General features: G+C 46.2%; 1 protein-coding gene across 6 annotated transcripts in view; it reads left to right on the top strand.

Annotated features, from left to right (window-relative positions):
- Window positions 1–17,289, top strand: part of osbpl1a (oxysterol binding protein-like 1A) — a 100,213-nt gene that overhangs the window by 81,160 nt on the left and 1,764 nt on the right. For all 6 annotated transcript variants that reach the window (XM_078397988.1, XM_078397992.1, XM_078397990.1 and 3 more), the window contains 9 exons: window positions 71–205; window positions 4,012–4,109; window positions 7,072–7,254; window positions 8,227–8,334; window positions 9,097–9,186; window positions 10,698–10,824; window positions 11,426–11,551; window positions 12,529–12,652; window positions 14,315–14,405. In XM_078397988.1, coding sequence (XP_078254114.1) covers window positions 71–205; window positions 4,012–4,109; window positions 7,072–7,254; window positions 8,227–8,334; window positions 9,097–9,186; window positions 10,698–10,824; window positions 11,426–11,551; window positions 12,529–12,652; window positions 14,315–14,405 — 1,082 coding nt within the window. The remainder of the gene's footprint in view (window positions 1–70; window positions 206–4,011; window positions 4,110–7,071; window positions 7,255–8,226; window positions 8,335–9,096; window positions 9,187–10,697; window positions 10,825–11,425; window positions 11,552–12,528; window positions 12,653–14,314; window positions 14,406–17,289) is intronic.

Raw genomic sequence — 17,289 nt, 5'->3', positions numbered from 1 at the left:
ATGACTCTATTTAGGTGTGTTTTCTGCGTAAAGGTCACAGTTAAGGTCACCTGCAAATTCTCTGTTGCAGGAGCTGTCGAAGATCGCGATGCCGGTTATATTTAACGAGCCACTCAGCTTTCTCCAGAGGCTCACAGAATACATGGAGCATACGTACCTCATCCATGAAGCAATCAGCTCCCGGACTTCACTGGACAGGATGCAGGTACGTCAGCTGTTCGCTGAAACACTGCTGTGCACCACAAAGCTTCTGTTCCACACACTAGCAATAGACCGGTATAGCACAGGGACAGGAATTTTGGCCCACAATGTCCATGCCCAGTGTTGTCAGGTAAAATAGATTTGTGTGAAAGAACTGCAGATGCTGGTTTATACTAAAATAGAGACAAAGTGCTGGAGTAATTCAACGGGTCAGGCAGCATCTTTTAGTTTACTTTAGTTTAGAGATGCAGCGTGGAGACAGGCCCTTCGGCCCATCTAGTTCGCACTGACCAGCGATCACCCTCGCCACCAGCACTATCCCACACTCAGGAGAATTGACAATTTTTACCAAAGTCAAATGAACCTACAAAACCTGTACACCTGCGGAGTCTGAAAGGAAACAGGAGCACCTGGGGAAAATCCATGCAGTCACGGGAAGAAAGTGCAAACCCCGTACAGACAACACCCGTAATCAGGATCAAACCCGGGTCTCTGGCTGCGCCACCGTGCCACCCGGGAACAGGCACCAAGAGTAAAGGTATCTCCTTTTCTCCAGACATGCTGCCTGACCCGCTGAGTTGCTCCAGCATTTTGCGTCTTTCTCAAGTTAAACTAATCTCCACTGCCTGTACGTGATTTGTATCCCTGCGTATCCATGTGCCTACCTAAAAGCCTTTTGAATGCACTATTGCATCTGCCTCACCTACCACCCCTGGCAGCCTGTTCCAGGCGCCCCCTACTCTGTGTGTAAAAAATAAAAATGCCCAGCATATCTCCTTTACACTTTTCATCTCTCATCTTAAAACTATGCCTCCTAGTCTTTCACATTTATACCCTGGGGGTAAGACTTTCTACCCTATCTATAAATCTAATAATTATATATACTTCTATCAGATCTCACCTCAACCTTCACTCCAGTGAAAATAATCCAAGTTTGCCAATCTTGGAGTTTGCACACTCTCCCTGTGACCGCTTGGTTTTTTTCGGGGTGCTCCAGTTTCTTCCCATATTACCAAGGCATGCAGGTTTGTAGGTTAATTGGTCTCTGTAAATTGTTGCTTGTGTGTAGGATAAAACTAGTGTGCAGGTGATTGTTGGTCGGCACGGACTTGGTTGGCCGAAGGGTCTGCGTCCACGCTGTATCTCTAAACTAAACCTCTCCTTATCGCAAAAACCTCCTAATCCACTCATCATGATGGTAATGATAGATACAAAGTGCTGGAGTCACTCAGCGTGTCAGGCTGCATCTCTGGAGAAAAAGGAATAGGTGACGTTTCTGGTCAGAACCCTTCTTCTGAAGAAGGGTCCCGACCCGGAAACAACACCTATCCTTTTTCTCCAGAGATGCTGCTTAACGCATTGAGTTACTCCTGTACTTTGTGTCTATCTTTGATATAACCAGCATCTGCAGTTCTTTGTTTCAACATCATTATGGTAAACCTAATGTGCAACTTCTCCAAAATCCACATTCTTCTTGTAATGGGGCAACCAAAACTGACACAATATTCCAAATGCTGACTAACCTGCATCATGACTTCCTGACTATTTTTAATGGATATTTTTAAGGCAGAAATAGATAGATTCTTGCTTAGTACGGGTGTCAGAGGTTATGGGGAGAAGGCGGGAGAATGAGGTTAGGAGGGAAAAATAGATCAGCCATGATTGAATGGCGGAGCAGACTTGATGGGACGAATGGCCTAATTCTGCTCCTGTTACTTATGAATATGAACGTATGAACTTTACCACAATGGGTCCCTTTCAGAATGGCAGGCAGTGACTAGTGGGGTACCGCAAGGCTCGGTGTTGGGACTGCAGCTATTTACAATATACATCAATGACTTGGATGAAGGGATTAAAACTACCATTAGCAAATTTGCCGATGATACAAAGCTAGGTGGCAGTGTGAACTGTGAGGAAGATGCTATGAGGTTGCAGGGTGACTTGGACAGGTTGTGTGAGTGGGCGGATGCATGGCAGATGCAGTTTAATGTAGATAAGTGTGAGGTTATCCACTTTGGTGGTAAGAATAGGAAGGCAGATTATTATTTGAATGGTGTCAAGTTAGGAAAAGGGGACGTACAACGAGATCTTGGTGTCTTAGTGCATCAGTCACTGAAAGGAAGCATGCAGGTACAGCAGGCAGTGAAGAAAGCCAATGGAATGTTGGCCTTCATAACAAGAGGAGTTGAGTATAGGAGCAGAGGTCCTTCTGCAGTTGTACAGGGCCCTAGTGAGACCGCACCTGGAGTACTGTGTGCAGTTTTGGTCTCCAAATTTGAGGAAGGATATTCTTGCTATTGAGGGCGTGCAGCGTAGGTTTACTAGGTTAATTCCCGGAACCACAAGGCTCGGTGTTGGGACCGCAGCTATTTACAATATACATCAATGACTTGGATGAAGGGATTAAAACTACCACGTCTGGCAGCTCCTTCCAGTTATGGACTGAGTAAAAAAAATGTCCCCCAGGTCCATCTTAAATCTCTTCCCTCTCTCCTTAAGCTTGTGCCCTCCAGTTTTAGACTCATCGCTGTGGGGGAAAAGGACTGAGTGTTCAGAATGCCTAACCCTGGGAATAAGACTGAACATTTAAGAGACAATTGGACAGGTACTTGGATAGGAAAGGTCATAGACATATAGTGTGGAAACAGGCCCTTCGGCCTAACGCCCACACCAACCAACATGTCCCATCTACACTAGTCCCACCTCCCTGCGTTTGGCCCATATCCCTCTAAACCTATCCTATCCATGTACCTGTCTAAATGAACAGTATTCTCCCCAAGGCAGGGGAATCAAGAACTAGAGGGCATTGTTTAACATATCATATCATATCATATATATACAGCCGGAAACAGGCCTTTTCGGCCCACCAAGTCCGTGCCGCCCAGCGATCCCCGTACATTAACACTATCCTACACCCACTAGGGACAATTTTTTTTACATTTACCCAGCCAATTAACCTACATACCTGTACGTCTTTGGAGGGTGGGAGGAAACCGAAGATCTCGGAGAAAACCCACGCAGGTCACGGGGAGAACGTACAAACTCCTTACAGTGCAGCACCCGTAGTCAGGATCGAACCTGAGTCTCCGGCGCTGCATTCGCTGTAAAGCAGCAACTCTACCGCTGCGCTACCGTGCCGCCCATGAGAGGGCAAAGATTTAATAGGGACCTGAGGGAACAACTTTTAAAAGACATTTGGAGAGTACATGGATAGGTAAGGTTTAGAGGAATGTAGAAACAAAGAACTGCAGAAGCTGGTTTATACCAAAGATGGACAAAAAAAATGCTGGAGTAACTCAGCGGGTCAGTCAGCATCTCTGGAGAAAATGGATAGGTGGCGTTTTGGGTCCAGACCCTTTTTCAGACCTGACCCAAAACGTCACCTATCCATGACCTCTGGAGATGCTGCCTGATCCACTGAACTACTCCAGCACTTTGTTTCCAGCTAAGGTTTAGAGAGAATGTGTAGGAACGAACTGCAGATGCTGTTTTATACCAAATATAGACACGAAATGCTGGAGTAACTCAGCAGGTCGGGCAGCATCTCTGGAGAAAATGGATCTAAGTATAGAAGTTTCGGGTCGGGTCTGAAGAAGGGTCCCGACCAAAAACGTTACCTGTCCTCCAGAGATGCTGCCTGACTCCAACACTCAGTGTCCATTTAAGGTTTAGAGGGATATGGGCCAAACGCGGGCAGGTGGGACTGGTGTAGATGGAGCATCTTGGGTCTCCTCAGGGCCTGATTCCGTGCTGTATGACTGTCCAACTCTCACAGATCTTTTCTGCACTTTTTATTTTTACGGACTACAGTGTGTGGCAGCCTTTGCGGTTTCAGCCGTGGCGTCTCAGTGGGAGAGAACGGGGAAGCCATTTAACCCCCTGCTCGGCGAGACCTATGAACTTATCAGGTGAGCAATATGTTTGCTTCACTCATTCGCCTTGACCAGTGTATTAGTGGTGCGCTGCCGATGTGTAAATTCACCACCACAAGTGTTGGAGGCAAAGATCCTTAGCGCGGCACAGTGGCACAGTGGCACAGCGATAGAGTTGCCGCTTCACAGCCACAGAGAGAGACCCGGATTTGATTCTGACTACGGGTGCTGTCTGTACGGAGTTTGCACATTCTCCCCGTGACTGCGTGGGTTTTCACCGGGTGCTCCGGTTTCCTCCCACACTCCAATTGGCTTGGGATAATTATAAATTGTCCCTAGTGTGTAGGATAGTGTGAGTGTGCAGGGAGTTTCTGCGCTTATCTCTAAACTAAACTAAACATCAATTCCTTTCAGAAGGAGGTGAAAGTGTTGTCACAAGTAGATCGGGTGGTCAAGAAGGCTTTCAGCATATTGGCCTTGAGTATTGAGTATTAAGTATAGAAGTTGGGACTTTATGTTGCAGTTGTACAAGACATTGGTGAGGCTACATTTAGAGTATTGTGTTCAGTTTTGGTCATCCAGTTATAGGAAAGATGTAGTTAAGCTGGAATGGTGCAGAGAGGATTTGCCTTTCCAGGACTTGTGGGCCTGAGCGATAGGGAGAGGTTGAGCAGGCTAGGACTTTATTCCTTGGAGTGCAGGAGGATGAGGGGTGATCTTATAGAGGTGTATAAGATCATTAGAGGAATAGATCAGGTAAATGCACAGAGAAAGGGAATCAAGAACTAGAGGACATGGGGTTTAAGGTGAGGAGGGAAAGATTTAATAGGGATGAGGGGCAGCTTTTTCACGCAAAGGGTGGTCGATATTATGGATCGAGCTGCCAGAGGAGATAGTTGAGGCAGGTATTATCACAATATTTAAAAAACTTATGGAAAGGGACATGGATTGGATCGGCTCAGTGGGATATGGACCAAACACAGGCAGATGGGATTAATGTAGATGGGACATGCTGGTCAGTGTGGGCAAGTAGGACTCAAGGGGGCCTGTTTCCATGCTATGACTATGAGAAGCCAGCGAAATGCAAGGAAAAACAAGCAAGACATTTATACAACATCTGTACTGTTGTAGAGCCATAGAGCATGGAACAGGCCCTTTGGACCAACTCGTCCATGCTGACCAAGATAACCCATCTCAGTACCAGTTGCATGCTTTTGACCCATATCCCTCTAAACCATTCATATCCACGTATGTGTCCAATTGTCTTTTAAATATTGTAATTGTTTCTGCCTTAACTACCTCCTCTGGCAGCTCGTTCCACACTGTGTGGGGGAAAAAAGGTTGTCCCTTGGGTTAATATGTAATCTTTTCCCTCTCACCTTAAACTTGTACTCCCGAGTTTTAGACTCATCTGTACTGGGATAAAGACCATCACTTCATCTATGTCCCTCATGATTTAAAAAAAATCCTTTACAGGGTCACCCCTCAGCCTCCTGTGCTGTGCTGCGCTCCAGGGAGAACAGTCCCTGCAAATCTTCTAGAAGTGTATAAAATTATGGGGATGGAAAGGGTGAACGCACAGGATCTATGGAAAAAAAACTGCGGATGATGGTTAAAATCGAAGGTAGACACAAAATGTTGGAGCAACTCAGCGGGTCAGGCAGTATCTCAGGAGAGGAATGGGTGACATTTCGGGTCGACACCCTTGTTCAGACTGATGTCAGGGGAGAGGCGGGAGAAAGATAGAATGCAGTTGGAGACAGGAAGACTAGTGGGAGAACTGGGAAGGGGAAGGGGGAGTGGATAGAGAGGGAAAGCAGGGACTATCTGAAATTAGAGAAGTCAATGTTCATACCGCTGGGGTGTAAACTACCCAAGCAAAATATGAGGTGCTGTTCCTTCAATTTGCGTTGGGCCTCACTCTGACAATGGAGGAGGCCCAGGTCAGATTGGGAATGGGAGGGGGAGTTGAAGTGCTAAGCCACCGGGAGTCCAGGTAGGTTAAGACGGACTGAGCGGAGGTGTTCAGCCAAACGATCGCCGAGCCTGCGCTTGGTCTCGCCGATGTAGAGAAGTTAACACCTGGAACAGCGGATCAGTAGATGAGGTTGGAGGAGGTGCAGGTGAACCTCTGCCTCACCTGGAAAGACTGTTTGGGTCCTTGGATGGAGTCGAGGGGGGAGGTAAAGGGACAGGTGTTGCATCTCCTGTGGTTACCTGGGGAGGGGGTGGTTTGGGTGGGAAGGGACGAGTGGACCAGGGAGTTTCGGAGAGAACGGTCTCTGCGGAAAGCAGGAAGAGGTGGAGATGGGAAGGTGTGGCCAGTAGTGGGATCCCGTTGGAGGTGGTGGATAATATGTCGTATGCGACGGCTGGTTGGCTGGAAGGTGAGGACAAGGGGGACTCTGTCCTTGTTACGAATAGGGGGAGGGTGAGCAAGAGCGGAGCTGCGGGATATAGAGGAGACCCTAGTGAAAGCCTCATCTATAATGGAAGAGGAGAACCCCCGTTTCCTAAAGAATGAGGACATCTCCGATGACCTTGTACAGAACACCTCATCCTGGGCACAGATGCGGTGTAGATGGAAGTCTTTTACTCAGAGTAGGGGAATCAAGAACCAGAGAGTAAAGGTTTTAGGTGAGAGGGGAAAGATTTCATAGGAACCTGAGGGGCAACCTTTTCACACAGTGGGTGGTGGGTATATGCAACGATTTACAGATGCCAATTAACCTACAAACCTGTACGTCTATGAAGTGTTGGAGGAAACTGGAGCACCCAGAGAAAACCCACGCGGTCACAAGGAGAACGTACAAACTCTCTACAGACATCACCCATTGTCAGGATCGCACTCGGGTCTCTGGCGCTGTATGGCAGCAAATCTACTGCTGCGCCACCGTGCTGCCAGTTACTCCAGCACTTTGTGTTTTTGTTTTTGTAAACTAGCATCTGCAGTTCCTTGTGTCTCATCTCTAAGTTAATGAACTGCCTGTTTCCACAGACAGGATCTGGGATTCAAGCTGATATCAGAACAAGTTAGCCACCACCCTCCAGTCAGTGTGTTCCATGCTGAGGGACTCCATCAGAAGTTTGTTTTCCATGGATCCATATATCCTAAACTGAAATTTTGGGGGAAGAGCGTGGAAGCCGAACCAAAAGGAATTATAACATTAGAACTTAACAAGTAAGTAGCGGGTTCTGTTGGTCACGGAGAGTCGTGGAAACATGACATGCTGATTGCAATGGTTGAAATAAACAGCAAAACAGTGACTGCATTGGAAATACACATTATGGGCCAAATGGCCTAATTTTGCTCCTATTACTTATGACCTTATTATCTGGTTTAGGAAATAATCGTAGGTCTGAAGAAGGGTCCTGACCCGAAACATCACCCATCTTTTTTTTCCAGAGATGCTGCCTGACCCGCTGAGTTACTCCAGCAATTTGTGTCTATCTTTGGGAAATAATCGTGTCTATCTTTAGGAAATAATCCTTGTAGGCTCATGCAAGATAAATAAATAATTTGTTTCCATTTTAAATCCTTGTCAACTGTGTAAGTGCCAGGGTTTGCATTAACTGTATAAGTGCCAGATTCAAGAGAGTGGAGAATGTTTCATTGTCATATGTACCGACAATGGAAGAATGAAGCTCGAACTAGTTGTAGCTTTCTAGGCCTGTAAACACAATGTCGCAGATAATAATAATAATCAAAAATGCAATAATTAAAGATCAATAATACTAGTTAACCATAATAGTGCAAAAACCGTAGTCTGTAGTCCAACCGAAGACACGGTGGTGCAGCCAGCGGTAGTTGCTGCCTTACAGCGCCTGAGACTGGGGTTCGATCCTGACCACGGGTGCTGTCTGTGCGGAGTTTGCACGTTTGTAGGAGGAGATCTGATAGTATATAAAATCATGAGTGGCATAGATATGGTAGACAGTTAGAATCTTCTTCCCAGATGGAATATTAGAGGGCATAGATTTAAGGTGAGAGGAGCAAAGTTTAAAGGAGATGTGCGGGACAGGTGTTTTGCAGAGGGTGTTGGGAGCCTTGAATGCGTTGCCAGGGGTGATGGTGGAGGCAGATACGACAGCAGCGAGTGCGTTGGCGATACACCTATTGCACCTGCCAGCGACTGCTGTATTCTTCTTACAGACACAACGAATCTTACACGTGGTCAAACCCGACCTGCTGTGTGCATAACATCATCGTTGGCCGTTTGTGGATTGAACAGTACGGAAACGTGGAGATAATCAATCACAAGTAAGAACTGTGCCGCGTTCGAATTCATCCTAATCGTGGCGCAGCGGGTAGAGCCGCTGCCTCACAGCGCCTGAGACCCGTGTTTGATCCTGACCTCTGGTGCTCTGCTCTTTGTAGAGTTTGCACATTCTCCCTGTGACCGTGTGGGTTTCCTCCAGGTGCTCTGGTTTCGTAGAGTTATAGAACATGGAAACAGGCCCTAGGCCACACCGACCAAGATGCCTTATCTGTGCTAGACCCATATGCCTGCGATTGGCCCATATCTCTCCAAACCTTTCCTATCCATGTACCTGTCCAGGTGTCATTTTAAATGCTGTTATAGTACCTGCCTCAACCACCACCTCCGGCAGCTGATTCCATCCACCCACACTCTGCGTGAAAATGTTGCCCCTCAGGTAGGTCCCAATTAAATCTTCCCCTCTCACCTTAAAGCTATGCCGTCTGGTTCTTGACTCCACTACCCTGGGTAAGACTTGGTGCATTCACCCGATCTATTCCCCTGCGATCTTATACATCTCTCTAAGATTACCTCTCATTTTCCTGTGCCCCAAGACTTGCGGGTTTGTAGGTTAATTGACCGCTTTGTTGCCTCCAGTGTGTGGGGAGTGGATGCGAAGGTGGATGATCATAGCACTGGTGTGAACGGGTGGTCGACGAGGACTCGGTGGGCGGAAGGGCCTGTTTCCATGCTGCAACTTTCAATCAATCAAACGTTGATTGATCAAAAGTGGTGATTTATGAATTGTGTTTGTCTGTCCACAGGTCAGGAGAGAAATGTATTCTGAACTTTAAACCATGTGGTCTCTTTGGCAAAGAATTACATAAAGTTGAAGGCTATATTCAGGACAAAAGGTAGGATGAATCTTTCTGCCCATTTTGTTACAATGCATCAAACCATTTTGCTCCTAATGTTGCTCTCGTACAGTCTTCCCCTGTGATACGGCAGAAATGCCACTTTATCAAGTTCACAAATTGTGACCAGAAAATTGAGATATATTGAATCTTTATTCACTCTTGCAGAATTTGTGTGTTTAAAAATAAACAAACACATGTCTGATGCAAAACAAAGCTCGGTACATGTGACAACAATAAACCTAAACCTAAACCTAATGGAAGGCCACGTAAAGAATTTACTTTGGAAACCGACAAGGCACTCTGGTTATGACATTTTATCAAACAATGTTACATCTATTTCCCGGCAATCCTTTCTCTCCTGCCTGCAATACAATCAGAATAAAGACGGGTCTCGACCCCAAAAGTCATCTATTCCTCTTCTCTAGAGATGCTGCCTGACCCGCTGACTTACTCCAGCACTTTGTGTCTATCTTCGTTATAAACCAGCATCTGTGGTTCCTTCATACACGTACAATCAGAATTCCGTTTTCTATACATCGCACAGAATCTTTTCCCTCCCTCACCGTAAACCTATGTCCTCTGGTTCTTGATTCCCTTACCCTAGGTAAAAGATTTGGTGCATTCACCCTATCTATTCCCTTCATGATCTTATACTCCTCCAAGATTAGCCCTCATTCTCCTGAGCTCCAAGGCGTGTGGGTTTGTAAGTTTCCAAAGCAAATCCGCCTCCCATTAGGTTTAGGTTTATTGTCACTTGTACCGAGGTACAGTGAACAGATTTGTTTTGCATCAGATGTGTGTTTATGTTGTGAAAAACTTCCTGTGGGAACACCTCTCCACTTATAATGTGGTATTCAATGGGAAAGGGATTGTTAAGAAAACATGTAAAAAGGGTTTTCTAACAATGCAATCCCTCTGAAACGCGAGGGTTTACTGCACTTCACACTTTAGTTTAGTTTATTGTCACGTGTACTGAGGTACAATGAAAAGCTTTTGTTGGGTACTAACCAGTCAGCGGAATGACTATACATGATTACAATCGAGCCGTTCACAGTGGACAGATACATGATAAATGAAATAACATTTAGTGCAAGATAAAGCCAGTCAGAGGGTCTCCAATAAAGTAGACAGTAGTTCAGGACTGCCCTCTACGTTGGAAGGATGGTTCAGTTGCCTGATAACAGCTGGGAAGAAACTGTTCCTGAAACTGGAAGTGTGCGTGTTCCAGTTAAGGGAGCGGGGAGAAGAGGGAGTGGCCAGAGTGCGACTCGTCCTTGATTATGCTGCTGGCCTGGCGTGAGGTGTAGATGGAGTCAATGGAATGAAGGTTGGTTTGCGTGATGGTCGGGGCTACGTCCACAGTTCTCTGCAATTTTTTACGGTGTTGGATGGAGTTGTTCCCAAACCATGCTGTGATGCATCCAGTGGCATGTCTGTAGAGGTTGGTGAGAGTTGTTGGGGACATGCCGGTCGGTCTATGCTGAATGTTGTTCCCTGCTCTGTTGCAGTAAGAGGAAGCTCTGTGCCATCTATGGCAAGTGGACAGAGTGTCTGTGGGCCGTCGACCCTAGTACCTTCGACACCTACAAGAAGAATGACAAGAAAAACGCGGAGGAGAAGAAATCGACTAAATCGGTAAATGGTGAATTAATTTAAATCGTTGCCGGGTTGTTTGTTCCATGCCGTTACTCTGCTTCGAACATGTAGCTTCACGTCTGTGCTGTAACTGGATCATAGAGCAGGGCAGCACAAGAACAGGGCCTTCAGCCCACAATGTCCATGCCGAACATGATGCTAATATAAACTAATCTCCACTAGCTGCACGTGATCCATATCACGCCATTCCCTGCATTTCTATAGAACATAGAACGTACAAAAGGTGCAGCACAGGAGCAGGCCCTTCAGCCCACAATGTCCGTGTTCGTAAGTTCAAGGAGCAGAATTAGGACATTCGGCCCTTCAAGTCTACTCGGCCATTGTCAGGGGTTATGGGGTGAAGGCAGGAGAATGGGGTTGAGAGGGATAGATCACCCATGATCGAATGGTGGAGTGGACATGATGGGCCAAATGGCCTAATTCTGCTCCTACAACTTATGAACTTCTGAACAACATTTAAGAAACATTCCGACAGGTGCATGTATAAGGCAGATTTAGAGGGATCTATCTATAGGCCAAACGCAGGCAGGTGGGCCTGTTTCCACACTGTATGAATCTATGATCTGTATGATTATCCTAGTCGGTAGCTTCGGAGAAACCGGATCTGGATGACATGCCACTGCCAGATTCCTCGGAGAGTGTACAAGTTATACCCGGAAGTCGGTTGCTGTGGAGAATAGCACCAAGGCCATCAAACTCTGAACAGGTCAGTCTCTTGACTCCCTTGAACGTGAGAAGAATCGGTAGATAGAAGTGTGACGGTTCTCTTTATAATAATTTAAGGTAGTTGGGCGACATAGCGGCACAGCTGGCCGAGCTGCTGCCTCACTGCTCTAGAGAGCCGGATTCAATCTTGACATTGGGTGCTGACTTTAGACTCCAGACAGACAGCACCTGTAATGGGGATCGAACCCGGGTCCCTGGCGCTGAAAGGTAACAGCTCTACCGCTGTGCCTCTGTGTTGTCCCTACCTGTACGTGGAGTTTACGCGCACTCTGACCATGTGGGTTTCCTCCGGGTGCTCTGGTTCCCTCCCACACTCCAAAGATATGCGGGCCTGTAGGTTAATTGGCCCTCTGTAAATTGTTGGATGTGAAAAAGTGGAATAACAGAACCAGTGTGAATAGGTGATCGATGGTTGGCGTGGGCCAAAGGGCCAGTTTCCATGCTGTATCTCTAAAATAAATAAATGGGCGGCACGGTGGCGCAGCGGTAGAGTTGTTGCCTTACAGCGAATGCAGCGCCGGAGACTCAGGTTCGATCCTGACTACGGGTGCTGTACTGTAAGGAGTTTGTACGTTCTCCCCGTGACCTGCGTGGGTTTTCTCCGAGATCTTCGGTTTCCTCCCACACTCCAAAGACGTACAGGTATGTAGATCAATTGACTGGGTAAATGTAAAAAATTGTCCCTAGTGTGTCTAGGATAGTGTTAATGTGCGGGGATCGCTGGGCGGTGCGGACTTGGTGGGCCGAAAAGGCCTGTTTCCGCGCTGTATCTGAAATATAAAATAAATATAAAAATAAATATAATATAAACAGTAAATTCCAGTTAATGTTTAGTTCTGCAAAGGCCTCCTTGCTCAAGATCGTTCTGTCTTGCAAAATCCAGGTGTTAAAGGTGTCAGTAGTTTCTATTTTAGTCGCACAAGCAAGTAATTAGTTTTATTGAAATCTTTTGGACAGATGTACAATTTCACCAACTTTGCAATGTCACTGAACGAACTGGATAAGGAAATGGAAAACGTCATTGCTCCCACAGATTGTCGATTACGGCCTGACATTAAAGCGATGGAAAATGGAGACATAGGTATGACCAGGTGTAACGTCACGCAGACGGTGAGAAAGCAGCCTTCATTATCTAGAAACCAGGAACTGCAGATGCTGGTTGATATGCAAAAGGACACAAAGTGCTAGAGTAACGCAGCGGGACAGGCAGCATCTCTGGAGAACATGGATAGGCGACGTTTTGGGTCGAAACAGGGATGTAATTCAAAGGCTTTATAAGGCACAGGTCAGTCGCATCTGGAATATTGTGAGCAGTTTTGGGGGCCATATCTGAGGAATGATGTGCTGGCATTGGAGAGTGTCCAGAGGAGTTTATGAGAATGATCCCAGGAATGATTGATGAGTGTTTGATGGCACTGTGCCTGTATCTGCTGGAGTTCAGGATGAGGGGGGACCTCATTGAAACTTACCGGACAGTGAAAGAATTGCATAGAGTGGATGTGGACTCGAGGCCACAGTTCAGAATAAAAGGAAGTACCTTTAGAAAGGAGATGAGGAGGAATTTCTTTAGTCAGAGGGTAGTGTATCTGTGGATTTTCGGTTTCCTCCCACACTCCAAAGACGTACAGGTTTGTAGTTTAAGAAAATAACTGCAGATGCTGGTACAAATCGATTTATTCACAAAATGCTGGAGTAACTCAGCAGGTCAGGCAGCATCTCGGGAGAGAAGGAATGGGTGACGTTTCGGGTCGAGACCCTTCTTCAGACTGATGTCAGGGGGGCGGGACAAAGGAAGGATATAGGTGGAGACAGGAAGATAGAGGGAGATCTGGGAAGGAGGAGGGGAAGGGAGGGACAGAGGAGCTATCTGAAGTTGGAGAAGTCGACGTTCATACCACCGGGCTGCAAACTGCCCAGGCGAAATATGAGGTGCTGTTCCTCCAATTTCCGGTGGGCCTACTATGGCACTGGATGAGGCCCATGACAGGTCAGAATGGGAGGGGGAATTAAAGTGCTCGGCCACCGGGAGATCAGTTTTGTTAATGCGGACCGAGCGCAGGTGTTCAGCGAAGCGATCGCCGAGCCTGCGCTTGGTTTCGCCGATGTAAATAAGTTGACATCTAGAGCAGCGGATGCAATAGATGAGGTTGAACTCTCCCTCCCATTCCCAGTCTGACCTTTCTGTCATGGGCCTCCTCCAGTGCCATAGTGAGGCCCGCCGGAAATTGGAGGAGCAGCACCTCATATTTCGCCTGGGCAGTTTGCAGCCCGGTGGTATGAACGTCGACTTCTCCAACTTCAGATAGCTCCTCTGTCCCTCCCTTCCCCTCTTCCTTCCCAGATCTCCCTCTATCTTCCTGTCTCCACCTATATCATTCCTTTGTCCCGCAGCCCTGACATCAGTCTGAAGAAGGGTCTCGACCCGAAACGTCACCCATTCCTTCTCTCCCGAGATGCTGCCTGACCTGCTGAGTTACTCCAGCATTTTGTGAATAAACAGGTTTGTAGTTTAATTGGCTTGGTATAAGTATAAATTGTCGGTGTGGACTCGGTAGGCCGAAGAGCTGTGTATCTCTAAACAAAACTAAGCTAAACATGGATAGGAAAGGTTTATGGGGGGGATATGGACCAAACGCAAGCAAATGGGACTATCTGAGATGGGGAATCTTGGTGGGCATGGATGAGTTGGGTTGAAGGGCCTGTTTCCATGCTGTATGACTCTGCAAACTTTCCCGTTCTGTAGATTTAGCCAGCGAAGAGAAGAAGAGATTGGAAGAGAAGCAAAGAGCTGCACGCAAACAGCGCGCCAAGTCCAACACTGAATGGAAAAACAAGTTAGTGCTGAATTTAATCGCTTATGTTTTTGTAGCTTACTGTTAGTTTTAAAAGATTAAGATATTCTCCCCCGGATACCTTCATTTGTATAGATCCAGATAACTTAATGAGACTGATTTCTTACAATTTGGAATGATTCCGTCACATGTCAGAACTAAAATAGCTGTTCAAATTGGTGTTAAAGTTCTCATTAGTAGATGCTGTTCATGATTACGCTCAGCCCTGCATTGATTGATTGAAAGATACAGCATGGAAACATGCCCTTCAGCTTACTGAGTCTGCGCCGACCATCGATCTACGTTGTCCCATTCACACCCTACACACAAGAGGACAATTCACCTACAAACCTGCATGTCTTTGGGATGTGACAGGAAACCGGAGCACCCAGAGGAAATTCACGAAGTCACAGAGAAAACATACAAACTCTGTACAGACATAGTCAGGATTGAACCCAGATCTCTGAGGCAGCAACTCTACCGCTGTGGCACCGTGCCACCCCCAGTTGTCGACTGCAACGTGTCTCTAGTGTGGGAGTGGGTCGGAGGGAGAATCAGGGAGAAGGTGATGAGCATGTGAGAGGGGATGGGAGATAGGACAATGAAAGGGGGAAAGAGAAAGTAAACAGGTACGTCTTCTGTCCACGTATAAGAAAATAAGACATAAGAAATGTGAGAGAGGGCATAGCTCTAAGCTGAAAAGGGAAAAGTTTAAAGGAGACGTGCAGGGCAAATTTCTAATACATAAAGTGGTGTGTGGCTGGAACATGCGGCCAGGGGTGCTGGTGGATACAGTAGTGGTGTTCAAGAGGTTTTTAGGCACATGGATATGTAGGGAATGGAGGGATATTGGTCACGTGCAGGCAGAGATTAGTTTAACTTGACCTCATTGTAGGCCCAAGGGCCTGTCCGTTGTGCTGCGCTATGTACAAGGAACTGCAGATGCTAGTTTACAGAAAAAGACACAAAGGTTCTGGTGTAACTCAGTGGGTCACGCAGCATCTCTGTAGAACATGGATAGGTAAAATTTCGAGGCGAGACTGAAGGTTTCGATCTGAAGAAGGGTCCCAACCCGGAACACCTATCCATGTTCTCCAGAGATGCTGCCTGACCCGCTGAGTTACTCCAGCACTTTGTGTCTTTATTTTTGTGCTGTTCATTGTTCTAAATGTGACATTCATTGGGTAATATGTAATTTTAATGTTGATGTGTCCCAAGTTACATTAACCCGAGTGGCTGCCTTGAACTTAAAGACCTGAAAGTTGTACATTTGTCACATTTTCATGTTCATAAGTCATAGGAGCAAAATTAGGCCATTCAGCCCATTATGTCCACTCTACCATTCAATCAATGCTGATTTATCTTTCTTTTTCAACTACATTCTCCTGCTTTCTCCCCATCACCTTCGACACCCTTACTAATCAATCTAGTGTGAACGAGTGATCGATGATTGGCGTGAACTGAGTGGGCTAAAGGGCTTGTTTCCATGCTGTATCTTTCAGTCAATCAAAACAAAAACAGTATAGCACAGGGACAGGCCCTTCCGCCCACGATGTCTGCAACAAACACAAACCGGTTAAACTATTCTCCTCTGCCTGCACGTGATCCATATCCCTCCATGTCTAAGTGTGAACAGGTGAACGTTGGTGGGTGTGGACTCGGTGGGCCGAAGGGCTTGTTTCTATGCTGTAACTTTCAATCAATCCAACAATCAGATGTTCTTTATTCATAGATTTGAAGGTTGAATTTCGGTTTAGCAAAATTAAATGTTGTTCAAATATAGTCTAATGATCTGTGCTTCTCTCTACAATTATCCCCCAAGGAACCAGTTGGCAGAGGGGCCCAGGTTTGGTTCATTTGCACCCTGTTTGCTCTTGCTGTGTGTTTTTAATGCTTGGATTAATATTGACTCTCTTTGATATGCAATGGGCAGCAGTGGCATGGCGGTAGAGTTGCTGCTTTACAGTGCCAAAGACCCGGTTCTATCCTGATTATGGGTGCTGGCTGTATGGAATTTATCTGTTTGCAGTCTTATTCCCCATTTCATTGCCCTGTATCTCATCCCCTCTCACGTACTCATCACCTTATCCCAGATTCTTCTTCCGACACTCTTCCACATTAGAGGCATGTCGCAGTCGACAATTGGGGTCGGCACAATGGCGTAGTGAGAGTTGCTAGCTTGCAGCACCAGAGATCTGGATTCGATCCTGACTGCGTGTGCTGTCTGTACGGAGTTTGCATGTTCTGCTTGTGACCGCGCGGGTTTCCTCTGGGTGCTCCGGTTTCCTCCCACATTCCAAAGACGTGCAAGTTTGAACGTGAATTGGCTTCTGTAAATTGATCCCAGAGTGTAGGATAGAGCTAGTGTACGGGGTGGTTGTTGGTCGGCACGGACTCAGGGCCTGTTTCCCCGTTGTATCGCTAAAGTCTAAATTATGATGTTCTCTGGACCATATCTGTGGTTGCACCCTGGACTTTGGTTTATGCACTATTATGATTACCTGGTATTACTGTTATTAATTTATTGTATTTTTGATTATTGATTAGAATCCAAACCTGATATTTGGAGAAATGATTGGCCACACTTAAATGAGATAAAGCCCAAAATCAATATCCAATCCTTTATTGAAAAGTTTAGTTTAGTTTTGGAGATAATAATAATAATTTAATAATAATAATATATTCCCTTATTCGTCCCACACCGGGGATATTTACAGTTACAGCAGCAAAGTGGATAGCAAGAGATCATTCATTATAAATAAATAAATAAAATGAACGATACAGCATGGAAACAGGCCGACCAAATCCACGCCGACCATCAATCACCTATTCACACTAGTTCTGTTATCCCACTCTCTCATCCACTGCCTACACACTAGGGGCAATT

This window comes from Rhinoraja longicauda, chromosome 4, assembly GCF_053455715.1.
Source record: "Rhinoraja longicauda isolate Sanriku21f chromosome 4, sRhiLon1.1, whole genome shotgun sequence".
NCBI lineage: Eukaryota > Metazoa > Chordata > Chondrichthyes > Rajiformes > Arhynchobatidae > Rhinoraja > Rhinoraja longicauda.
The sequence above is the reverse complement of the archived record's forward strand: the minus strand, read 5'-3'. Positions and strand labels throughout refer to the sequence as shown.